We start from the raw sequence: 26,319 nt of genomic DNA on the forward strand, positions 1-26,319 counted from the left end.
ACCCGGTGGGAGGGTAGTAAACTGTGGGTGGCGACGGTTCGTCAGCTGGTTGGTGCGGCGGCGCTCGTCGTCCCTCGAGGCTCCGCTTTCCTGCGACCTGGCCGGTAGGCCTGGGCCTCGCTCGGCCTTTCCGTACGAGGTTCCGCGCCTTGAACCTTAGCTTCTTCTTACGTCCTGTCGTGGGATAGACCCTCAGGTATCCCCCAGCGTCGTTAAAATGGCGAAATGAGAAGGGCTTTTATCCTCAACCCCTACCCAAATTGCCTAGGCCAGGTAGCGGGCCCCATCTTCCGGTCTTTTAAGCTTCTCTGTAAACCAGAAAGTAGAAGATGGTTAAGGTCATGACTTTTAGTCAGCGGGCCCTGACTTAGTTTTTCCGCCTGTAAAATGGCTGACAATGGTTATAGCTATTAAACGAGGCAGTGAATGGAGAAAACGCTTAGCATGGTGCCTGGTGCACAGTAAATGTTAACTCTTATTGGTAGCCATTATTATAATCAAGAGAAAGTATAGGTGGTAGTTAAGAGGGCAGATTCTGGAGCCAGATTGCTTGAGTTAGAATCTCAGGTCTTTCACTGATTATGAGAATAATGTACCTACCTTAAAAAATTTTTATGAGGAATAACTGAAGTAAAACAGTTCTTGTTAGCTATTAGTATTTACCTGCCTGTCAGCCATTCTCATGAGCCCCGCAGTGTAGTGTGAGATCAGAAGAGCTCCTAGATACGCTCAGTGGAGCAGGGAAGCTAGAGTAGCGAACTTCCTTGGGGATAGGAACATTTTTCAAGGACGATGACATTTGAGTCTTTAAGGATGAGTAGTAGTTTCAAGGCAGATAAGAACATTTGGGGTAAAAAGAACACTTTGTGCAAAAGCGCTAAGACCAGGAAGGTTCTGGTTTACAAGATAGGCTGCAAGGCCCTGTGGTTCAGGCACTCCCTGCCTCTGCAGTCTCATTTGTAACTCTACGCTCTTCTTCCTGTTTCAGTGTTGAGATTTTCTTTGCTTGGACCTACTCTTCTCATACCTCTTCTGTTGGTTAACTCCTATTTCAACACCCAGGCCCCTGCTTTAAATTATTTTCTCAAAGAGATTATCCCTGAGAAATTGTCCCAGCTTTTCTTCATCATCCCCACCCCAACGAGACTAAATTTACTTGTAAGCCCTCATAGCACCCTGTGCTTTTCTTTTGTAGCACATAACTGTACAGTCTGGAGTCGATTAATCATAGGGATGCGTCCTGAGAAATGCGTCATTAGGCAATTTTGTCATTGTACAAACATTATACAGTGTACTTACACAAACCTAGATGGTAGAGCCTCTTGCTTCTAGACTACAAGCCTGTATAGCACGTTACTGTGCAACACAACGTAAGATTAAATCAAGCACAAGAGACAACGATGTAATCAGGTGATATAACTAGATATATGAGGCTGCTGCTGTGTACACAGCTGTTTTATAGCAAACCTTTTTTTATTTTTATTTTTGTAAAAATTTTACATATTTTTAGAGAGAGTGGAAGGGAGAGAGACATCAGTGTGTGGTTGCCTCTCACATGCCACCTACTGGGGACCTGGCCTGCAACCCAGGCATGTGCCCTGACTGGGAATGGAACCAGCGAACCTTTGGTTTGCAGGCTGGCACTCAATCCACTGAAAGTCTTTTTTTTTAATAACTAGAAAGAATATACTATAAGCCAATAGCATAGTTGCTTATTATCAAGTTTTATGTGCTGTACATAATTGTATCCACTATACTTTTTTTATGGCTGATAGTACTACGAGCATGTGGATAATGTGTTGTACTACGATCTTACAACGGCTATTATATCACCAGGTGATAGGAATTTTTAAGCTCCATTATAATCTTATGGGACCTCTGTGGTACATATCGTTCGTCATCTGAAACAGCCTTATGTGGGGCATGACTGTAGTTAAATAACTACCTCAAGACTACTCATTACTATATTGTGAACTCCCTGAGGTCAGGCATCATCATGTCTGGTTCATATTTGTAACCCCAACAACTAACACAGTCCCTAATATGTAGTATTGGATTATTAAATTAAAGGAGAGTTACAGTTTGGGGCTAGAAGATGAAGGCTCTTGAATGTCAAGAGAACTGGGTTTTTATCCTTCAGCAAGAGGGAAGTGGTCAAGCTAAAAAAAGGCAACTAGGTAAAGTCTTGAAAGCGAGGGACCATTGATCAGATACAGGAGTTGAAATTTTCTCAACTGCTGGATTTAGATAGCACTAAACACTTTCGTTTTGAATAGAGTAGTTTTCTTTGAGCTATAGCTTTAACTTCTCAGAATTTATGTAGCTTTGAGAGGGTAACAGCTGTTCTCTGATTTTGCTATAGGAAGTAATTTAGCTCCAGAAAACTATCCAAATGATTTCCAAAAGAAGACTGTCAAAATCTGAGGATAAAGAGAGCCTGACAGAAGATGCCTCTAGTAAGTGTCTACTCATGTATTGCTTCATTTCCTATCGTAAATGTGTGTGGCAGTATTTCATTTTTTCTTATGGCTGAACACTATTCCTTCATATATGTACACATCTTCTTTATCCAATCATAATGGAATACTACTCAGCGATAAGAAAAGGTGAAATACTACACTTGTGACAACTTGGATAGATTTTGATTATATCATACGGAATGAAATAAGTCACATGGAAAAGCACGAGAACCATGTGATTTCACTGATACGTGGGTTATAAAACAGACAACAACAAATGAACAAAAAAACTCATGGACAACAGTATAGTGGTTGTCAAAATGGAAGTGGGGGAGGTTGAAGAGGGTAAAAGGGGTCAAATATATACTGATGGAAGGGGACTTAACTTTGGGAGGGCGCAGCGTAGTGTACAGATGATGTTTTATAGAATTGTATACTTGCAATTTACATACTCTTGTTAACTAATGTCATCCTAATATATTTAATAAACTTTAAAAAAATGTTGTGAGGCACTTGAAGAGATGTGAAGTTCCTACTTTTGAATGCTGAGAATCATGAAGCTTAACAGAGAAGGCACACAATCTTTATCAGGAGATTTGGGATTGCGTTTCTGCCTCTGATCCATGTATTGCTTCAGGTGTGCCTGCAGTCTCTGAGTGTCAGTCTCCCCATACATAAGAGGTGTTGGTATTATAGAGCTTATCTATTGTACATATGTCGGTGCTGGGACACAAAGATACAACATAGTCCCTACCCTTAAAAACAAAAACGAATGGTTCCCTTTTCTTCCTTAAGAAAATTATGGTCTAGATAAATGCTATGATAGTGATATATAAAGGAAAGGCGTCATATCAAAGCAACCCTACCAGAGGCAAAGAAACAGTGTACCCTCTGTCCATATGAGAGTGTGGTTGACAGAGGCCTTAAGAGTTCCCACAAGAAGTTGATAGTCTTTCATTTATTTCAGTCATCTACTTTCTTAAGGCAGTTCTAACCTGTTGCATCATTAAGGGGAAGAATAGATAATCATATTTAACTTCAAGTTTCTATTTGTTTTTGTTTGTTAATTATGTTTTATTCTCATGTGTTGAAAGCCTTGGGATGAAAACATCCTGGGCTTTGTACTCAGAAATGATGCAGGAGGACCTGCCCCACTCTTACCCACCCTGCATCTAGGTGATTGGTTCTCAAACTTGAATGTGCATCAGGAGTATTACCTGGAGAGCTTGTTAAAAATTCAGATTCCAAGGCCCCATTCCGGAAATTTTGATTCCATAAGCTCTGGGATGTGACCTAAGAATATGCTTTTAATAAGCTTCCCAGAGATTTTAGAGCAATGGTTTGCAGACAACAGCTTGAAAGACCCTAACTGCTTTAGAATTTCGGTGGAAATATTTCTATGGTTACTCTTGTCAGAAGTGGCACATTTTGAATTCTTCAAATGAAAACTCAGTAGGTAAAAACAATTTTATTTATTGGTTTTTTTTTTTCTGTTTGTTTGGAAGCCACTATTGCTGACCATTGTTAGAAATAAAATTTTACTACACCATCAATTCCAGTATAATTCTTCAGGAATCTATCAATTTTCCTCTCAGGTTATTATTCTGGGGTTTACATTTTTATCTTTGCTTTACTATTTGTCACATTCCTGAAAATTTGGTCTATTTTCAGATACCAGCAAGCAACCACTTTCCAAAAAGACAAAGAAATCTCATGTTTATAATGAAGTTGAAGAAAACGACAGTGCCTTCGTAAAGCTTCTTAAGACATCAGGAATTATTCTTAAAAGAGGAGAGAGTCAGAATCAGCTAGGTGATATTTTAATCTCTTTTCCTGGGTATAGTGAATCATGGATTTTCTAAATAGAAAGGTAATGAAGATTAGAAATGGGAGCACCATCTATCTGACTTGAGACAAGGATGAAATTGAAGTTGCTTTTTGGAGAATATTGTCAGTTTTTGGTCCTGCTAAATGCATGTTAACTAGAGTACTTCTGACCCCCACCCTTTTTTAGAAAAATATTACATATTTGTATTGCTTTGTGTTTTCTTGTGGAAAAAATAAATTAATACCCAGAGAGCAATTACATCTGTGTCAGAATAATTTCAGAAGAAAATTTATAAAGCTATATAAGGCATCAGTAAGGGCCTGCTTTGGGGGCATAGATTATATCATGTCTTTTTTATTTATTTTATTTATTTTTTTAAAGATTTTATTTATTTTTGGAGAGAGAGGGAGGGAAGGAGGAAGAGAGGGAGAGAAACATCAATGTGTGGTTGCCTCTCACGTGGCCTCTACTGGGGACCTGGCCTGCAACCCAGGCATGTGCTCTGACTGGTAATCAAACTGGCGACCCTTTGGTTCGCAGCCCACATTCAGTCCACTGAGTTACACCAGCCAGGGCTGGCATGTCTTTTTTAGAACACTTTGTAGCTATTTTCTGTCAAAGCTAAGTTTGTTTGTTTTGTGGGTTTAGAAGATTTGGCTCAGAATTATGTTGTGAATATCTTTATTAATTTCATCAGATAGGAAACTTAGTCATAAGGAAAGTAAAACTGTGGTGAGAGATGTTAAAGACTCTTTTTTTCTCTTAGCTGTGGATCAAACTATTTTCCAAAAGAAGCTCTTTGAGACTCTGAGGAAACATCCTTCTTATCCCAAAGTATGTATTTTCTCCCGGGTACTTTTACTTTTGCTAGCAGTACTCTGGAATTGCGAATTTAAAAACACTCTCCTAAAGTTGAATGTGCTAGAATGATTTTTAGCTAATCCACAGCAAATCTTAAACTAAAAATCTTACTCTTACTCTTTTTTTTTTTTCTTTCCCATTAAGATAATAGAAGAATTCATTAGTGGCCTGGAGTCTTACATCGAGGATGAAGACATTTTCAGGAACTGCCTTCTGTCTTGTGAACGCCTTCAGGATGAGGGAGCCAGGTGTGGCAAGGCGGCGTAGAGCATTGCTAAAATTTAGTCTGTTATACTGACTAGTGGGGAAGGGCGGGTGGGGAACGGGGGAGTGCAGAATGTAATTTTTTGGAGTTTAACTTTTGATTTATAGCTCTATTTTCCTCAGAGTTTTATCCTGACCTGTAAATTATTAAGTTTATAGTTACCAGAGTAAGAACCACAGTGTTTTTTATTATGTGTCTCACCTGTGTTGATAGAATTTCAACTCTTTACTTCCCTCTGGCTTAAGAGCCATCTTCTCATGCTCTATATTTATATACCAGGTTAGTTTCTCTTTAAAGATTATATATTTTTAACCAATAATATGGAGAAAGAGTAAGAAAAACATTAACACAAGGAAAACAAAATAGAAATTTCTTTTTTCTTTTCCTGTTTTTTTTACAGCATGGGCCCATCTTACTCTAAGAGCCTCATTAAATTGCTTCTGGGGATTGACATATTACAGGTGAGACTGTGCCACTTATTCTGTGAGCATTAGTTGGATGTGATTTGTGGTACATGCCCAGGCATAAGTGGCTGGAGCACAGGGTAAAAAGTAGGCTTAATGGGAGGATTTGGGTTTGCAACAGTTTACCACACCTCTGTTGCTGAAATGCATCTGATAAAGCAGTATCTACATCTTTGGACTGAGCTGATTAGCCCAATGCATCTCAAAGTTTTATTTATTCTTTTGGCCTCTGTTTCCTGGTTCAAAAAGTTTCATACTGTGTGCCCTGAGTACCTTGTATATCTCCACCATGTTCACATTTGTGTTCCATTTAGGTCTTTATTTGCTTATTAAATTGATTTTGACCTTTACCTCTCCTTTATCTTTTAATTTACTGAGTAGCCAATACATTGACATGTTTTAAACATCTGATTATAAAACTGTATAGAATGAAAAGCCTCTCTCCCACCCCAACCTCCACTTTTCCTTTTTTCTTCTCTCCTGCTATTGATCTTGCCATACATCTTTTCCTTTGCATTGGAAATCTTGAATATAATTTAGTTAGCTTAAATCCAAGAGCCCTGGGTTTCTGTGAAGAGAAATTATCTTTTCGTGCAAACTATTAGATAATATTATAAAACAATATTATTTGATAAACTTTTAAAGTCTGCATTTCATGGGTTAACAGTTTTCATCATACTTAATGATATTTTTGATTATCTGATTATTTTAATATTGCTTTGATAGACATTGCAATTTTTCAGAAGATAAATTATTGATAAGGCTTTGTTTTAACAGCTTATATTCAAAATATAAGCAGTATTCATGTGGATATTCTTATAATAAGAGGATTTTAACTATAGCAGGGTTTTTCCTCCAAGAGCACTTCTTGGGGAGAAATGTGGCTAATTATACATTTCAACTCTATTGAATATTTTGTTGTATATTTTGAGACCATATCTTAACTCCCTGTACATTCTTTTGCAGCCTGCCATTATCAAAACCTTGTTTGAAAAGTTGCCAGAATTTCTTTTTGAAAGGTAAGTGGAGTTATTCTGGAATGCTTAAATTATCCTGGTGTGCTTAAGTTTCTCTCTGAATGGATTATCTGAAATAGCATTGGTTTCTCTGAAGGTCGTATTTATCACAGTCTTGGTTTTTAAATGACTACTAAAATTTTACTGGGGTGTCTTTCTTTGGAATTTCATCTATTTATGTAAATGCATAGTGCCAGAAGGGTACATAATAGTAGTTACCTCCTAAGAAAGGAGCCAACTGGCTGGAGTCATATATTCTCTGAATACTGTTTTTTACCTTTTCAATTTGAAAGTGTACCATTTTTTAAAAATTTACTTAAAAAATAACTTAGAAAAAATGAACAACCTAATAGAAAAGTAACCCTGGTGTGGCTCAGTGGATTGAGTGCCAGCCTGTGAACCAAAAGGTTGCCGGTTTGATTATCAGTCACGGCACATGTGTGGGTTGTGGGCCAGGTCCCCAGTAGAGGCCACGTGCGAGGCAACCCCACTTTGAGGTTTCTCTCCCTCTCTCTCCCTCCCTTCCCCTCTCTCTAAAAATAAATAAAATCTTCAAAAAAACCCCGAAATACAAGATCATCAAATTTTTTTAAATGCTCAATTTCATCAGTAATTAAAGACAAATTTATAACAATATACAGTTTTTCCATTCTCAAAGGATCTCCCTTATATATAATGAACAGGCATGATTATACATTGCTGATAAACACATAAATTGGTTCGATCATTCTGAAGGGCAATAGGTTCTTTGTATCAAAGCCTTAGATTTTGCATACCCTTTAATGCTCAACTGTGTCTCCTAATTTATCCTGAGGTGATCATTGTGAATGAAAGTAGTAATAAGTAAGATTACTGTTTAACAAAAATTGTAAATAACTGATATGTTCAACTACAGAAGATTGGGTTAAGTAAACTAGGTATATCCATAAAACAATATCATGTGAACATTAAAAATTATTAAGAGGTCTATTTAATACTGAGCATTAATTTTTTAAAAAAAGGTTATCAGTATTTATAGTTCAGCTTAGTCTTTTTTTTAAAGATGCATTTACACATACATGTGCATACACCAATAATGGACATCTCTAAATGACAAGATTATAGGTCCTTTTTATTTTCTCCTTTCACATGTGTTTTTTCAGGGTTTTGTATATAATAATAATAATATTAAACTTGAAGGTTTACCCTTAAAAATTTGTGCATTGCCTGAATGGCTCACTACATGCTTTATATCCTGGCTAAGTCTTTCAGCAGTTAAATGTGAAGAAGTAAACAAAGACTGAGAATGCTGTCCAGAAAAGGAACTGGAGGTGATCCAAAACGCTAGGTATACTACGTTGGGAGGAAGGCAGATACTGTCATTTTGTGGGAAATAACTGAGGCAGCATTTTTCATCTATAAATGGTTTTCAGTACTTTCACAAATAATATAATGTGACCTGCCATGTTTTCATAGCAGCATATGCTTACCTTTTTCGGTACTTACCACTTTGGTGTAATTTTTCACCTTTTGAAAATACTCATCTACCCCGGCTGGTGTGGCTCAGTAGATTGAGTGCCAGCCTGTGAACCAAAGGGTTGATGATTTGATTCCCAGTCAGGGCACATGCCTGGGTTGTGGACCAGGTCCCCTATAGGGAGCATGTGAGAGGCAACTACACATTGATATTTCTCTCCCTCTCTTACTCCTTTCACCTCTCTCTCAAAATAATAAATAAAATTAAAAAAAAGAAAAAATATTCACCCCACTTAGTTTATTAAAGTTTATTACCTTTTTTAAAAAAATTGTTTCATTATTTTGAGAGATAGTCTCTAGACTTTTATTTTCTTTTCTGTAAACCTTCCCCAGATGTAGCCATGGTTAACAGTTTAGTACCTCTTCTGGACATCTTTCTCAAGGCATATAAGCATATATCTCATAGTTTTTTTGTACATGGTGTGTCTAGCACAGCGCACAAGGCATGGTGAGTATTTAGTAAATGTTAATTGAATGGCTGAAATGCTTGCGGATATATAAGTCAGAAAGCCTGAGTTCCTTGTCTTCTGATCCTAACATTTCAGCGTGAACAGTGATGGAATCAACATGCCTCGACTCATCATCAGTCAACTGAAATGGCTTGACAAAGTTGTGGATAGCAAGGTAGGCCTTGGGACTTTTTCTGATTCTTGGATTTAGAGAGTGCATTTCCATACTTCATCAGACTTTTACAATTTGCAGGATGGGGGTTTGCCTCCTTTCTGAACAGAAAAATTCACATTTTTAAAATCTATCCATTAACTTTCAGCTTTGATAATTTGAGAATCATGAGTATTTCACCTGTTAACTTTCTCCCCCCCCCCAAAAAAAATTACCTACTTATGATGGCTAGATATCATTTATTAAATAAATATTTGGAAAGCAATTTAGCATTTCAAAGTACATAAATTTTTGTGTTTTCTCAAAAGTGATGAGATCCCAAACCACTGTACTTCGCTGCAGATGTTTCAATTTGATTATGTACAAGTCTCCACTTACCTGCAGTTTTGCTTTTCGTGGTTTCAGTTACCCATGGTCACCTATGGTAGGAAATGTTAAATTTTCCCAACCATTGACATTTCTGCTTCTGACATCCATCTAGTGACACCGTCATGACTCTGGTCCAGGATCACCTGAAGCAGGTAGATCCTTCTGATGTATTGTCAGAAGGTCAGTAGTAGCCTAATGTTACATCACAACATCTGCATCATTCAACTCACTGCATCTCATCATGCAGGCACTTTGTCATCTCAGTCATCACAAGAAGAATGGCGATTGCAGTACGATGAGATATTTTGAGACAGACCATATTCACATACCATTTATTATAGTATATTATTATAATTGTTCTATTTTATTATTAATTATTAATCTCTTACTGTGCCTAACTTATAAATTAAACTATCCTAGGTATGTATGTATTGGAAAAACCATAGTATATATATGGTTTGGTACTATCCATGGTTTCAGGCATCCACTAGAGATGATGGGGACTACTGTATTGAGGAAAATTTCAGGAAGTTTTTGCAATTGTTACTTGTTATCAAGCATTTTAGTAAAGTTCATTTTTTTCTTTTTTAATCCTCACCAGAGGACACGCTTCCTGATTTTAGAGAGAGAGGGATAGAGGGAGAGGGAGAGAAACGTCGATTTGTTGTCTCTCACCCATGCCCCCACCAGGGACCAAACCCACAACCCAGGCACGTGCCCTGACCAAGAATTGAACCTGCAGCCTTGCGATTTAAGGGGCACTTCAGCCAACTGAGCCACACCGGCCTGGGCAAGTTCAATGTGTTTTGAGCCTAGTGCTTAAAACCCATTTCTTTTCAGAGTTCTTAAAATCATTCTGATAATTTTTGTCAGCTATTCCAAGGCTAAATCTTTACTTGGAAGAACATGAGTTTTGGTAGTCTCACCTGGGCTGGAATTTTTGCTCTACCCTTTTTTTTTTTTTTTTTTTTTTAAAGATTTTATTGCCCTGGATGGTGTGACCCAGTGGATTGAGCGCCAGCCTGTGAACCAAAGGGCGGGCTGGTTCAATTCCTAGTCAGGGTACATGCCTGGGTTGCAGGCCAGGCCCCTGGTGAGGGGGCATGTGAGAGGCAACCACACACTGATTTTCTCTCCCTCCCTTTCTCCCTCCCTTCCCCTCTCTAAAAATAAAAAATAGTAATCTGAAAATTTTTAATTTATTTTTACAGAGAGGGGAAGGGAGGGAGAAAGAGAGGAAGAGAAACATTGATGTGCCGGAGATAAATCAGTAGGTTGCCTTTCACCCACCCCCCACTGGGCACCTGGCCCACAACCCAAGTATGTGCCTTTACTAGGGATTGAACCGGCAACCTTTTGGTTTGTAGACTGGCACTCAGTCTACACCAGCCAGGGCAGTCTGCCATTTATTAATTGTATCATTGAGCAATACATATGCCCACATTTTAAAAATGGGAATTGTCACAGAAACCCCATAAAGTTTTGAAGATTAAATGAAACAAAGTATATAATAGACCAATTAGATAATATATTATCCACCCTACTCTTTTCCTTTCTTTTTAAATTTTTATAAATGTGTTTATTAATTTTAGAGAGGGAGGAAGGGGGTGAGAGAGATAAAGAAACATTGATGTGAAAGAGGAACTTCAATTGGTTGCCTTCCACATGAGCCCCAACTGGGGATCGAACTTGCAACCTAGGTATATGCCCTGACCAGGAATCAAACCCCTCATCTTTTGGTGTATAGGATGATGCTCCAGCCAACTGAGCCATACCAGCCAGGGCCACCCTATTTTTTTTTTTCTATTTACCATCTCATTTATGAAATTTCTGGGTCGGGTGACTTCCAGTAAGGTGGTGGCAAGGTAAACACAGCCTCACACAACCACATCAAAATTACAGCTAAACTATAGAACAGCCATCAAAAAGAACCATCAGAAATTGAGTTTAATGAAGTCCAACAACTATGCAATTAAAGAAACCATATCCTTCCAGATTGATAAAAGGGGTGGAGATGTGTAACGGGCTAGTCCCATATCTATGTACCTTGAATAAAAATTCTGGAGGGGTATCTCGGGAGCAAGGAGTCCTAGCCCCACACTAGGACCCCAGCTCAGGGTTTCAGTGCCAGGACGATAAGTCTCCATAATTTCTGGCTGCAAAAACCAGCAGGGATTGAGTCAGTGGTAGAAAACTGCTGGCGTCCCAAGCAATTCTTCTTAAAGAACCCACACATAGACTTACACTTGCTCCCTGTGAGCTCCAGCATGGGAATAGCAACCTGAAAGGCACCAATGGCATACAGGAAGGAACTGAAGTGTCTGACATCAAGGCGAGAGCTCAGGGACAGCTTTCTCCCAGACAGAAAGGCACACAGAGGCCATTGTCCCTTTTCTGAACCTTCTCCCCACAGAGCCAGCAGGTGGGTGCCATATCTGAGACTCCATCAACCTGGCTAACAATGTCGGCCCTGCCCTGGAAATCCCCTGAGACTCTCCCACCCAACTTACAGGCCCACTCCATTGTCTTTTCCATATGAATGGCTGGTCTTGGCTCATGCTTCACAAATTCTTAAATCCTTTCAAACAAGCAACAATCAGGCTCAGTGAGTCCCCAACCCCCGTACCTCTTGTTAAGTGGCCCCAGGCCTGGCACTAGCAGTAGTCAGCCTAGATTCATAGCTTGGCTTCCCCTGGGAATCTCCAAGCCCAGCACAAGTAGCAGCCATCTCAGATTGTCTTTATAGCTCAGGCAGAGTGGCCTTGGGCAAAACACAGGTGGAGCTGACCTTGTACCACCTAGGAAACCCCAGGGCCAGCACACTCAGTGGACAGCTACAGACCATGACCCTGCCCCTGCACAGCTGATCCTCCATGGAGGGTACAGGTTGGTGGTCAGTGGTCATAGCCAATCCTTGCAGCTGACTGGCCTGGGTAAATCCCTCCCATTGACCTGCCAACAGCAACCAATGCTCAACTACAAGTGTACTCAGCCCACAAGAAGGGCGCACCTTGAATACTTACGATAGGGGAGGCTGTGCTACTGGACCCTACAGGACACCTACTACAGTTAGGACACGCTACCATGACAGGGAGTCATAGCACCTCTACCTAATACATATAAACAAACACAGAGAAGCTGCCAAAATGAGGAGACAAAGAAACATGGTCCAAAGAAAAAACAGATCAAAACTCCTAAAAAAGAACTAAACAAAATGGAGAGAAGCAATCTATCAGATGCAGAGTTCAAAACACTGGTTATAAGGATGCTCAAGGAAGTTGGTGAGAACTCAGCAGCATAAAAAAGATCCAGTCAGAAACGAAAGATACACTAATTAAAAAAAGAACAATTTACAGGGAAACAACAGTAGAGTGGATGAAGCCGAGAATTAAATCAATGATGTGGAACATAGGGAAGCAAAAAAAAAAAAAAAAAAAATCAGTCGGAACAACAAGAAAAAAAGAATCCAAAAAAATGAGGATAGTGTAAGCAGTCTGTGGGACAACTTCAAGCAGTCCTACATTTGCATCTAGGGGTGCCAGAAGGAGAAAAGAAAGAGCAAGAAATTGGAAATCTATATGAAAAAAAATAAAGAAAACTTCCCTAATTTGGTGAAGGAAATAGACATGCAAGTTCAGGAAGCATAGAGTCTCAAACAAGATGGATGCAAAAAGGCCCTCTCCAAGACACATTAAAATGCCAGAGGTTGAAGATAAAGAGAGCGTCTTAAAAGCAGCAAGAGAAAAGAAGTTAGTTACCTACAGGGGAGTTCCCATATAAGACTGTCAGTTGATTTCTCAAAAGAAACTTTGCAGGCTAGAAAAGACTAGCAAGAAATATTCAAAGTGATGAAAGCAGGGACCTACAGCCAAGATTGCTCTACCCAGCAAAGCTATCTTTTAGAATTGAAGGGTAGGTAAAGAGCTTCCCAGATAAGAAAAAACTAAAGGAGTTCATCATCATCCAGCCATTATTATATGAAATGTTAAGGGGACTTATTTAATAAAAAGAAAATCAAAACTATGAACAATAAAATGGCAATAAATAAATATCTGTCAACAATTGAATCTAAAAAACCAGCTAAGCAAACAAGAACAGAGACAGAGTCATGGATGCGAAGAGGGTTTTGATGGTTGCCAGATAGGAAGGGGATATGGGAGAAAGGGTAAAGAGGTGAGAGAAGTAAGAAGTACAAATAGGTAGTTACAGAATAGCCATGGAGATGTAAAGTACAGTATAGGAAATGAAGTAGGTAAAGAATCTATGCATAACCTGTGGACATGAACAATTGTGTGGGGATTACTTGAGGACTGGTGAGTGCTGGATGGAGGGGGGTAAAGGGAGAAAAACTGGGACAGTTGTAATAGCATAATTGATAAAATGTAATTTTTAAAGAAAGAACATTTCTGGGTCATTTACCCCTGAATTTTGTTTTTGAGCTTGAGTGTGTTTGTAGTTGTCATATTGTACCCAAAATAATTGGAGCTCTACATTTCATGCGTACGAAGTCTTTCTCTATTTTTGGTAATATGCTCCAATACTAACAGTCTCCTCTTCTGCAGGATCTCACCACCAAGATCATGCAGCTGATCAGTATTGCTCCAGTGTACCTTCAGCATGACTTCATCACCAGCCTACCTGAGATCCTAGGGGATTCCCAGCATGATGATGTGGGGAAAGAACTCAGGTGGGTAAGCACCTTGTTGCCATCCTAAAGAGCAAGGCTTTACTCTGGGAGCCTTATCACTGCAGTAAGCAGAGTAGTGTAATGTGTTCCTTTTTTATATGAAAGATACCTACCTACAATTGAGTAGGCTATGGGATTTGACTTGTTTTTCTTAAAATGAGTATATATTTAATAAATTCATGTACTTTCTTTTAAAGGTATATCTGTTGTGAATATGCAGTGTGGCCCTGACCAGTGTGGCTCAGTTCGTTGAGTGTTGTCCTACAAAGTGAAGGGTCACTGGTTCAATTCCTGGACAGGGCGCATGCCTGGGTTGTAGCTCCAGTCCCCAGCTGGGGTGTGAATGAGAGGCAACTGATCAACAATGTTTCTTTCCCTCTCTTTCTCCATCCCTTCCCTTCTCTCTAAAAATAAATAAAATCTTTTACAAAACTTTTAATTATTTGTGGAGTTTATGAAACATCTACATTCTTTTGTCCTTAAATAATTCATTCTGATGCATGTCAGAATTGAATTCTGATTGCTACATCATCCACTGTCAAGACTCACTGCTTACTGTTATTTATGTGAAAAATAATAATTGGTAGGACAGTAATGAAAGAGAGAACAGTATGCCTGTATGATAGTGTTTGTTTACTTTTTTTCTTTAAGACTTTATTTATTTATTTTTAGAGAGGGGGAGGAAGGGAGGGAGAAAGTGGGGGAGAGAAGCATCAATTGGTTGGTTCTTCTATGCACCCCAGTCTGGGACCCAACCCACACTCAGGTATATGCCCTGACCAGGGATCGAACCAGTGATCTTTTACCTTGTAGGATTATGCCCAGTCAACTGAGCCACGTGGGTCAGGGCGTGTTTCTGTTTTAATGCAACTTCTTGCTTATCCTAGAAGTGATAATTTAAAAAAATTTGGTTTGCAGTACTTCTTTTTCTCTAGCTATGTGCAAAGCTATCTCCAAAAATGTTCAGTGGTTTCCTGCCCTTGTATTTTTGGGCAGGATGGTTCTAGGTGGAGCATTATACCATCCACTTTGCTTGCTTAATTCTAGCTGTGCTTTTGTGTAGCCTTAGAATCTATCACTGTCCTTTCCTTCTCTGCTCTGTGTTCCTGTAGCACTTTGCACATAACATCTGTCATGTTTATTACACAGCATTGTAATTATACAGTTTTTTTTCCCTTTTCTCGGGAAGGATATGTACCAAATTCAGTAGTCGATTACCTCTGGGTAGTGGGGATGGTGAGGGAGGGAGTCTTGTTTCTGTGCTGCTGTTTGAATTTTTTATAATGAGCATGTATTTTTTTATCACAATAATTTTTAATGAAACATACGATAAACAAATTTAATGGAAAGTAAGTATATCCTTTCTTCTCATACTTTGAGTGGTTTTTCCAAGTTGTTATCTGCCTAGCTCTGTTAATGCACAGCTTTTCTCTTTTTCCACCATTCACAGTGACCTTCTAACAGAGAATACTTCACTCACTGTCCCGATCCTGGATGTCCTTTCCAGCCTCCGACTTGATCCACAGCTCCTGTCTAAGGTAGGAAGGACTCTGCATTTCAGAGGCAGAGCTGGCTTTCTCACCTTCCAAAACCAGTGTCAGTTGGTCATTGTTTTGGAGCAGTCATATTCACTGAAAATTTCCTTTCAAAACAATAATGAATGACATTTGATCTCTCTTGTTCTTTTCAATGAATTTCATGTTCCATACTATGATAGATCATTGCTCTGTTTTAAGCAGCGAGTTTTAGTGGTAATCTTCTATAATGCCTGAATATTTACAAACTGCTCCCTGTAGGAATAACAATTTTTTATGCCTTCCTCTAGGTAGTGGAAAATTCAGGCTCTAAAATGTGAGATAATACCACGCATTTATCACAAGAAGCTGGTCATTAACAATTGAAAGCTTAGAATTTAGAAAAAAAATACACCAAGGTGTTTTTCTTCCTAACTGAGAGAAGTGATTTTTCTAATTTTACCTACCAAGACAGTACAAGGTTGAGGTATTAACATGAGAATATTTAAGGTTTTCATGCTTTTTATATTTAGGTCCGCCAGCTGGTAATGGGTAAGCTGTCATCTGTGAAATTGGAAGACTTACCTGTGATAATCAAGTTCATTCTTCATTCCGTAACAGCCACAGATGCACTTGAGGTACCCTATTATTTCCCAACAAACACCTATAGGGTGCTAGATCCTAGAGACTACAGGGAAGAGTAGTGATACCCTTGTGAAACTCAGCAATCAAAAAAGACTAACTTAGCCCTGGCTGGTGTGGCTCAATTGGTTGGAGCGTCTCACATAAACCAAAAGATTTCAGGTTTGATCCCTGGTCAGGCATCTACAAGAAGGCAACCAGTCCATTGTTTCTTTCTCACATCAATGTTTCTCTCTCTCTCTCTCTCCCTCTTTCTCTCTCCCCCACCTTCCCCTCCCCCAGCCTCTCCTCTTCCTTCTCCCTCTCCCTTTCTCCTTGCCCTCACTCTCTCTAAAAGCAATGAAAAAAATGTCCTTGGGTAAGGATTAAAAAAAAGGCTAACTTAGATGAAGATAAGTTATTTAAATTAATAGGTTCTAATTGCTCTTCTCTCTCCCCAAACTAATTTAAAATACTCATTAATCCAGATGGTATTCAGGGGAGAGAATAGAGCTACTGACCAGATTTATTGTTCAATATTAGCTGCTACAGGTTATATTTGCTATATCAGTGTAATAGCTCAAGTTCTGGAATTTTGAAGGGGCATGATATACTATACTTGCTTTAGCTATTTTTAATCAACTTTCTTTTTCAAAATGCTTTTTCTAACATTTAATGATTCTACTTTGTGGCCCTGGCCAGGTAGTTCAGTTGGTTACAGCTTCATCCCATATGCTAAGGTTGTGGGTTCGAATCCTGTCAGGGCATGTGCAAGAATCAACCAATGAATGCTTAAACAAGTGCAACAACGAATCTATGTTTCACTCTCTTTCTCCCTTCCTCTCTCTCTAAAATCAATTAAAAAATAATTGTATTTCTTCAGTATTTCAGGAGATTGTTACAGTTCTATTGAGATAGTAGACTGTGCCTATCTACTATGCATGAGCAGAACACATAGCTAATATTTCTTTTTCTCAGGTAATTTCTGAGCTTCGGGAGATGTTGGATCTGCAGCATTTTATTTTGCCATCACTATTGCAGGCTTCTCAAAGCAGGTTGAAAAGTAAAGGACGAACAAGGTACAAGTTCATCAACTGTTAATCATCCTTTTTCTCACATAGGCAAGGAAAGTTTTCAGACATTTATTCTGAAGCCAGGACAGTAGATCTTAATACTTACAACTATAAATAATGGTGGGAACATTACACTAATGTAATACTATACATTTTTTTCAAGTCGTGTGTATGTATTCTCTTGGTTATTCATATCAATTCCAGATAGACTGAAGTATGAGTTTATTAGCCATTTTATATGTGAAGTTGTGACTTGTTTCAAGGTACCTGGCTAGTAAACAGGAACCCAGATCTTACAGGTCCCTCTGAGTTAAATGGAAGAATGATTTTTCCCTCCTTCTGCTACTTAGTTCTTCAGGAAATCAAGAAAAAGGTGGTGAGGACTGTGTTTTTCTCCTCTTTGACGTAATAAAGTCAGCTGTTAGATACGAGAAAACCATTTCAGAAGCCTGGATTAAGGTGAGTGAGATCTTTGGAACTTTAAACATTAAGGAGGAAATGGGTGTCAATTAGTGACATGTCTAAGTAAAGGTTAAGTTGAAATAGGACTTAAAATTTACTCAAATAGAAATGATACATAGTGGTTGCTTGCTTCTCAAATAAGAGAGCAAGGCATGCTGAATAAGGTGAGAAGTGTTCTACTAATGTGTTGTGATGTGTTTGTGACCCCTGTTTTTCCAGGCAATTGAACGTGCTGATCCAGAGTCTGAACACAAGGTAATGATCATATACTATGAATTTTAAGTATTAAAATTAGTGAAATTGGTTAGTGTTTTTTTTTTCCTACTTTCTTTCTTACTCCTTCCAGTCATCCCTCTGTGCCTTCTCTAGCTGTTCTAATATAAGTTAGCTGTCTGGGGAAGATGCCATGAAGGGGTGACTTGCCAGATGGTCCTCTCAACTCATTGTTCTGGCAATAAAATAAATCTAAAATGTCCATGAGGGAAAATATTAACATTCCAAACAAATGTAGCAAGTTGCAGTCAAAGAAGCCAACTCCCTACTGCTGAGGAGTTGATAACTAGAGTTACCTGGGTCATCAGTCAGGTCCTCTCTGTATCTGATTGCCCTCCCTCCCACCAAATAGAATTGTCAAGGTAATGGCACATTCCATGTTTTACTTTTTTTGCTCATGTAGACTTGACTAGAGTGAATCCATCCACTGTCAAGGCAATGGTACTGAATCTGACTTAGTTCTGGAAATATTTTCTTTTGTCAGGAAGCCAGATGACTGACTTTTTATGGACTGATTAGTTTTCTTTAAGGATTGTTGGAATGGGTTTTGTTTTGTGGGATTTTTGTTTTTTGGATTATTTAATTATTAGATGACTTTTTAAAGCTTTTATGTTAATGAATAAAGCTATGAAAAAGTCAATGATTTTTTGTAAGGGGGATCAAAATACCCTAAAACAACTGTTTTTATTTTTGCATGACCCTTGGCCACCGGCATACCTATTTTACAGATTTCTAATCATTGTATAATTTTACATTCTGATTTTTTTCCTCTAGCTATTATGTGATAAATTTGTTGCATGCTTCTACATTATCTTTGTTGGTTTTTTTTTTTTTTTTTTTTTTCATTTTGAGAGGACGTTTATTAAAGCTGGGGACAGTGGAACAAAGGAAGGCCTGGGACAGAAGAAGTAACAGGAGAGAGTCTAGGAAGGGCTACTTTGGCTCTCTGAGAAATCAGAGAAAGGGGGGCCTTGGAGACAGGGTCGGGCTCCTAGCCCTGGAACATGCTGCTGCTGCTCATTGCTCCCCTGGTTGCAAGTTTTAAGGGGTCTCTTAGAGTTTAGGAGATGCACACCTGTAGGGGAAGAAGAGGAAGGGAAACATGCAGGTGTGCTCCCAGGAGGGAGAGCGCATGCCTATTTTCATTTTTAATAGCTGTATTCAGTTCTGTTGTAATGATTCCCAATTTTGGTACCTAAATGAGCAGGGCCTTCAGTGAAGGGTTGTCCCAAGTAATTTGTTTTTGTTTTTAAAGGTTTTTTTGTTTTTTAAATTAGAACATCTAACTTTTATTAAAATATCTTTTTAAAGATATGATTAACATATTGTATAAGTTTCAGGGTTATGACATAATGATTCAGTATTTGTGTATATTGTGAAATGATCACCAGCCATCACCACACAGTTACAATTTTTTCTTGTGATCCACTCTCTTAGCAACTTACAAATGGATAGTACAGCATAATTAACTGTAGACACCATGCTGTACATAACATCCTCATGACTTATTTTATAACTGAAAATTTATACCTTTTGACCCGCTTCACCCATTTTGCCCATCCCCCACTCCTGCCTCTGGCAACTATCAGTCTGTTCTCTATATCTGTGAAGTTGGTTTGGTTTTGTTTTGTTTAGGTTCACAAATAAGTGAGATCATGTGATATTTGTCTTTCTCTGTCTGACTTAGCATAATGCCCTAGAGGTCATTGCAAATGGCAAGCTATATACTATGCCACATTTTCTTTATCCATTCGTCCATCGGTGGATGCTTAGGTTGTTTTCATGCCTTGGCTCTTGTAAATAGTGGTGGATATCTTTTCAAATTAGTGTTTTGCAGATATCTTTTCAAATTAGTGTTTTTGTTTTCTTCAGATAAATACTCAGAAGTAGAATTACTGGATCATGTGGTAGTTATATTTTTTAATTTTTTAAGGAACCTCCATACTGTTTTCCATAATGACTGTTCCAATTTACATTACCAACAACAGTGCACAAGGGTACCACCCTTTTTTCCACGTACATCCTCACCAGCACTTTTTATTTGTTGATTTCTTTTTTTAATGATAGCCATTCTGACCTATATTAGGTGATACCTCATTGTGGTTTTGATTTGCATTTCCCTGATGATCAGTGATGTCGAACACTTTTTTTTTTTTTTACCTGTTGGCCATCTGTATATCTTTGGAAAAATGTCTTTTCAGATCCTCTCCCATTTTTTAATTGGGTTATTTGTTGTTTACTGTCAGTTTCCAGTAATTGTTTTATTCTTTTTTTCCTGTTCAACTTTTTTAACTTTTTAAAACATAGTTAATCTAATAGGGGAGGAAGAAACCCCACAAAGAATCTAAAAATGTAAAAAATGAAGCTTCCCTTCACTCTCGGTGCCATTCTTCAAGGATAATTATTATTCAAGATTTTTTTCCTGTTCATATACAAGTTGTATGTATGTGAATACAGGCATGCCCCCTCTTTTACATATATGGACTTGTATATTGTTTATACAAAAATAGAATTTTACTGTGATTAACATTTTGCAGGTTACTTTTTCAAAACATTTTTACACAGTATGTCATGAATGTCTTTGTCAAAATATAGCCTCATTTTTAATGGCTGTGTAATATTCTGAAAGTCACTATCATAATTTATTTAACCTTTTTCATATTGACAGATATTTACCATCTAACTTTTCACAAAGTAATTTTCCTAATAATAATGAAAATATATGCTAATATTGGCAAGTAGTTTAATTTTTTCTTTAATAAATATTAAGCTGTTTAAAGTTGTTTCAGTAATACTACTACTTTCACTTGTATTCCAGTGTTTTCTTAAAAGATACCAATGGTTAATAGTTGTGGTACTCTTATTTCTCTGAAAAACATTTCTGGGTTTTGTAAAATGTAGGTGGTACTCCTGTGTGTGTGTTTAGCAAATGAGTGTCATTCATTCTGTCTTTTAATTGAAAAAAGTTGAGAGCTGCTATTTCATTGTAGTAAATGTATTGATTAATTAAACCATTTTCCTGTTGTTGCATATTTATTGACAACAGACTTTTGACGTGGTGATGCTTCTCATCATCTATAGCACCAACACTCAGACAAAGAAGTACATTGAGCGGGTGCTAAGAAATAAGATTCGATCAGGCTGCTTTGAAGAACAGCTGCTGTACAGTACATTCTATATTCATTACTCGGTAAGTGTCAGAGAATCAGGCAACATTACTGTGAAAGGTATAGAGAGGTCATTGTGACTTTTCCTACCCAGTGTGGCTATCTTGACAGCATCACCTTTGCTGGGTGTTGATATTTGACTGGGAGCTCAGTATATTTCAAAACCTAGTAGGATTATTACTTACCTAAGATGTTAATAAAACCAACCTAAGATTGTTTTTCATCTTTTTAGTGAAATGGTCACAAAAAATTGGTTTATGTTGAGCTTATTAGACTTAAGCCCCAAATTCATTTTTATAGGAAGTGTTTTAATTCTGGTCTTCTAATTACTTATCTATATAACTGATTTTTAACCTAAAATGGAAGGCTTTATAGCTCCCATCTAAAATTGCATCTTGTTAATTTCATCCCATTATTCAAGCTGATTGCGACTTTTAGATCTTAATTTTATATTAAACATTTGTTATCTGCAACTTGACAAACTTGCCTTGTGAATCTCTGTTTTAAGTGGTTTTTGAAAACCCTGAGCATAACAGAACAGAGAAATACTAGTAGAGACATGATTATGCATCTATTGACCCATTCTACTCTTTGGCCATTCAACACTGTGACCTTAGGTAATCGTTCCTGTTGCGATATAAACCATTCAAATTAGGATTTTGTAAGGTAAGAATGGTGTTTTCAGGTGGTGAATATTTAGGATATTAACAGTGTATTCCTTCTTAGAAAACTGGTAGACCAGTGGTTTGGGGCTTGAGCTAGAAACTAATGAAAATATGTAGTTGGGTCTTAAGATTTTATATTTAGAAATGGATTTAATGTTTGTATTATTTTTTCTTGAAGTTATTTCTCTGCTTATTTTTGGCAATCGTATATGTTTTGGGCTGTAATTTTCCAGAGAGCAGAAGCTATACATAATTTTATACTGTATTTTTCCTCAGTAACGCTTATAGCTAATTCATTGCTTAATTTAAATTTTCTTTTTATTGTGATGATATCAGTAAAGAAGCTGAACTTAATAATTGGTTTTTTACTCCGGATCCATTAATGATTTCTTGGTACAACAAGATCAGTTCTCTTGATCTTCTTTAAAAGAAATCAGTTTAATTAGCATTGAACCTCATAGATTGACTGCAAATCATAACTAAGGGAGAGGAGGCCTAGTATATCACTGGGAAAGGCACTATGATTGAGCGAGGAAATTGGGATTTAGAAGATGTGGATTCTAATCCCAAATTCAGCAGATACAAACAGTGCTGTTAGGCTTGTAATTTAATTTCTTTGAGCTTCAAGATTAAGTCTTATTTATATTGAATCCCATTGATCCAGGGAGAAAATATAGAATGATAAAGGATTATTAGTAAAGTAACAATTAAATTTTCTTTAGTTAAAATGAGAGTTGGCTGGGAGAAATATCACTTTCCAAAAGGGTTAGTAACTCGTGGTGCTACAATAACTAAGTTTTTCCCACAGCTTTTTTTCTCTCTCCACTTTTCCCTCAAGGTTCTTAAGGATGTTTTTCCATCCATTCTATCACTGGCTCAGAATTTGCTGCACTCCCTAGACCCGAGTATAATTTTGTTTGGCAGTCTCCTCTACAAATACGCATTTAAGTTTTTTGACAATTACTGCCAGCAGGTATGTTGAAATATTTATTTTGGAAAGGATGGAAAGGGGAAGAAATGCAGTTCCAAGAGACTTGCATGTGATGTGCTATTTGTTTCTTGTTGGTTGGAGGCATTGAAGGAGAAAGCTCTGAAGGGGGAGTTGGGAAAACTTAGGTTTAGTCCTAGTCTTGATAAAAGGAAGAGACTGGATAGGAGGAATAAACTCTATGTTTTGAGCTTTAAAATTCTCTTGAGTCTAAAATAAAGATTCAGATCCAGATGCTTTGAATAAACTAAGGCTTAAAGGACTGGGGTTATCAGGAGGTTTTCACAGTACAGGAATTGCAGTCATAAAACTTAGCTGCAAATAATCAACTGCCAGTTGATCCTGGAGTTCCCTAGAAAAAAATGTGGCAAAAAACAATGAAGGAGAAAGTCTAAGGACTTAATCCTATTCCCATGAACATGAGAGACAAAATTTAATAGCGCACTCCACAGAGGGGAGGGCTGTACTTGAAGGAAGTGATTATGAAAGCAAAGAACAAGATGTCTTATTTTGTATTTGTTATATATGCTATACCTATTATTAAAAATGTTAAAACACATTTGAATGGAACTTTTAAAAAAGAAGACAAAATTTAAAAAATTTGAAACAGAGCAACAGATTCAGCTGGCATGAGCTAGCTCTTGCCGCTGAGGAAGCTGTGTGACTCGGTATGGAGCAGCAGTATAAAGGAAAGGGAGAAGTATGTCTAAGACATTTTTTTGTTTTAAAAACACTATCTTGACACATGTTTGCTTGAAACATACAAGTTTAACAAATAAACTTTCAAAACCTGTAGCTCCTCCAGTGCCATCTTTTCAGTAAATTTCAATAAATTAAATATAATCACAACTTAAAGTTTCTCATATGGGTAATGTTTAACCCATATGAGAAAGAGAAAGGCTAGACCATGGAGAAAATGCAGGAGGGATTAGATCAGCGATTTTCAACTGCTTTCATCTCATGGCACACATAAACTAACTACAAAATTCTGTAGCACACCAAAAAACATATTTTTTGCTGATCTGAGAAAAAATAGGTATGATTTTGATTCTTTCACGTTGGACGACTATTGTGTTGGCTGTTGTTATTTTTTTATTTGGCAGTCTAAGGGAAAATATGTCAGTGTCCCTGACTACATGGTCAGGTATTGTATGTTTTAAAATTTTTTCAACCAGCACACTGGTTGAAAATCACTGGTTTAGGTAGTGCTCACTGTCTAAGATAATTACAGGAAATGACTGGATGGTAGTGTAGTTGGATGGTAGTATAGTTTAATCCTAAACCTCCTGAATCCAACATTAATGAAAACTAGATAATAAAATTAGATAATGGGATAGGGTGAATGGAGATTTTAATCCAGTTTAGATTGGAATGGCCTCAGGCCTGAACCCCTTTAAGATGGCTGGACCATGGTTTTGCTTCACACCGTCCTATTGACTCTTCTTTGTATAGGAAGTGATCAGTGCCCTAGTCACCCATGTCTGCAGTGGGAATGAAGCCGAAGTTGATACTGCATTGGATGTCCTCCTAGAGTTGGTTCTTCTAAACCTATCTGCTATGAGGCTGAATGCTGTCTATGTGAAGGTATCTAGTCCCTCGATTGGCATATATTGAATCATTTTTCTTCCTTGCGTATATCTGAGAGATAGCTGCTATTAGCAATAATTTATTTTGTTCTGCAAGTATTGAGCACTGTAATGTTAGGAGGGGGCGAGAAGGAGGTGAGGTGATGGGCAAATAATAGAAAAAATAACTCATCTATCTGTGTATTAATACATTCAGGAAATACTTCTCTTTATACTTAACTGTGTGCTAGGCTCTATTCTGGGTCTACGGATACAGAAATCAGCCCTTGCCTTGGATGATAGATAGTAAGACATGTAAGGAGGTCATTATAAATACGAGACGAATTCTCTAATAAAGATAAAGTGCTGTACTTAGGAAGCAGGAAAGCAAGATGTAGCAGCCGTGCAGAGCTCTCTCTCTGAGCAGTTTGAAAGAATACAGAAGGACTCCTACCGGCCCACCTTGAGGATGAGGTTTTGGATTAGGAGTGGGAGTCTAGTCGAGCTACAAACTTGTTTCTTTTTCTGAGATACAGTGCCCCTACCTGGCCTGGTTTGGCAAGGGGCAGGACTGTGTGTGTGTTTATGGGTGTTTTAAAGGGACTTTGGGATTTAACGGCAACATTATGCCATTACTCTAAACCTGTATAATTTTTCCTTCTTACCAAAAAAAAGCAGCGCAGGAATAATTATTAGTAGATATACTAGAGCAGAAATAATTAATTTGACCTGGGAAACTAGAGATGTCTTCAAAGAGGAGATAATATTTGAATGACTCTTGAAGGATGGGAATGATTTGATAAGGGAAAGTAAGGGAAGTGTATGTTGGCAGAGGGCAGTTTAGCCAGAAGCAAATTGGCACCCAAATCCATGGTGTACCTGAGAGATGACAAGTAGACTAGCGTGGTTGGCAAATAGGATATATGGTGAGAGGTGGTGGGACATAGGACAGGGCCAGATTATGAAGGGTCTCAAATCCCATGCTAAAGTTTCAACTTTACCTTACAGGTAATTGGGAGCTATTCCAGGTTTTTGACAGGGAGTTAAAATTAACTCCCTGTTAATTTTACATAATTAACTTTGACATAATTAAGTTTGAGCTTTGAAAGATAACTGTGTAGACCATGTTATCCCTGTATTAGGGATGACAAAGCTGAGGCTTTACCCAAGGTTAAAAAGTAAATACTTCCCTTGCGACTCTTTCAGAATGAATAAGTAATTTATGAAGTAGAAGCTGAGAAGGGATTATATGATATGGAAGTAGGCTAGACATGTAACTTTTGTCAGAATATTGTTTTCATTAAGAAAAAGGGAAGGAGCATGTATAAAGGACCCATAGACAGAGGCGAAGGAGGGTAGGATTGAGGGTGGGAGGTGGGGATGGGTAGAGCAGGGGTGGGTAGTGGCGGGGAAATGGAGACAGCTGTACTTGAACAACAATAAAAAAGAAAGAAAGAAAAGGGGAAGGGTAAGGTAGAGAAAAAGAATAGAGAGAACGGGTAAGATAGAGAAAAAGAATAGGGAGAAAGAGCAGGTATGGTAGGATGGCTAAGCAGAATGTCAACCCTCTGAGCTCATAGCGTAGCTTTAAATAACCTGAGCTTTCGTGGAACAGATGTCTGGCTATCTGTGTATGCCTCTTATAAGGATTTGATTTTTTTTTTTTTTTTTTAATTTAAAGGAGAAAAAAGTTGCTAACCCTATCATTGGCATTTTTTTCACACAGGGTATTTTAGATTATCTGGATAAAATGTCCCCTCGGCAAATACGAAAATCATTCTATCTTCTCAGCACACTGGCATTTAGCAAACAGAATGAAGGGAGCATTCACATCCAGGTAAGAGGCAGTGTGTTGAGAAAGAATCTTAAATTTTTTAATTGAACTTTAGTGACAGAAAGATCACAG

At 37.9% G+C, this 26,319-nt stretch overlaps 1 protein-coding gene across 3 annotated transcripts in view; it reads left to right on the plus strand.

Moving 5' to 3' along the window:
- Positions 1-25: 25 nt before the first annotated feature.
- Positions 26-26,319, plus strand: part of FANCD2 (FA complementation group D2) — a 60,565-nt gene continuing 34,271 nt past the window's right edge. For 2 of the 3 annotated variants that reach the window (XM_024556443.4, XM_045192179.2), the window contains exons 1-18: positions 29-196; positions 2,363-2,456; positions 4,131-4,271; positions 5,054-5,121; positions 5,293-5,396; positions 5,814-5,874; positions 6,844-6,896; positions 8,954-9,032; positions 13,961-14,085; positions 15,536-15,623; positions 16,133-16,237; positions 17,199-17,299; positions 17,644-17,752; positions 17,975-18,010; positions 21,075-21,218; positions 22,699-22,833; positions 24,301-24,432; positions 26,140-26,250. In XM_024556443.4, the coding sequence (XP_024412211.1) occupies positions 2,393-2,456; positions 4,131-4,271; positions 5,054-5,121; positions 5,293-5,396; positions 5,814-5,874; positions 6,844-6,896; positions 8,954-9,032; positions 13,961-14,085; positions 15,536-15,623; positions 16,133-16,237; positions 17,199-17,299; positions 17,644-17,752; positions 17,975-18,010; positions 21,075-21,218; positions 22,699-22,833; positions 24,301-24,432; positions 26,140-26,250 (1,656 nt within the window). In that variant the 5' untranslated portion in view covers positions 29-196; positions 2,363-2,392. Of the gene's footprint in view, positions 197-2,362; positions 2,457-4,130; positions 4,272-5,053; positions 5,122-5,292; positions 5,397-5,813; positions 5,875-6,843; positions 6,897-8,953; positions 9,033-13,960; positions 14,086-15,535; positions 15,624-16,132; positions 16,238-17,198; positions 17,300-17,643; positions 17,753-17,974; positions 18,011-21,074; positions 21,219-22,698; positions 22,834-24,300; positions 24,433-26,139; positions 26,251-26,319 lie in introns of all 3 variants that reach the window. The other variant, XM_045192180.2, reaches the window with a different exon arrangement.

The sequence above is a fragment of the Desmodus rotundus genome, chromosome 8 (genome assembly GCF_022682495.2).
Source record: "Desmodus rotundus isolate HL8 chromosome 8, HLdesRot8A.1, whole genome shotgun sequence".
NCBI classification, from domain to species: domain Eukaryota; kingdom Metazoa; phylum Chordata; class Mammalia; order Chiroptera; family Phyllostomidae; genus Desmodus; species Desmodus rotundus.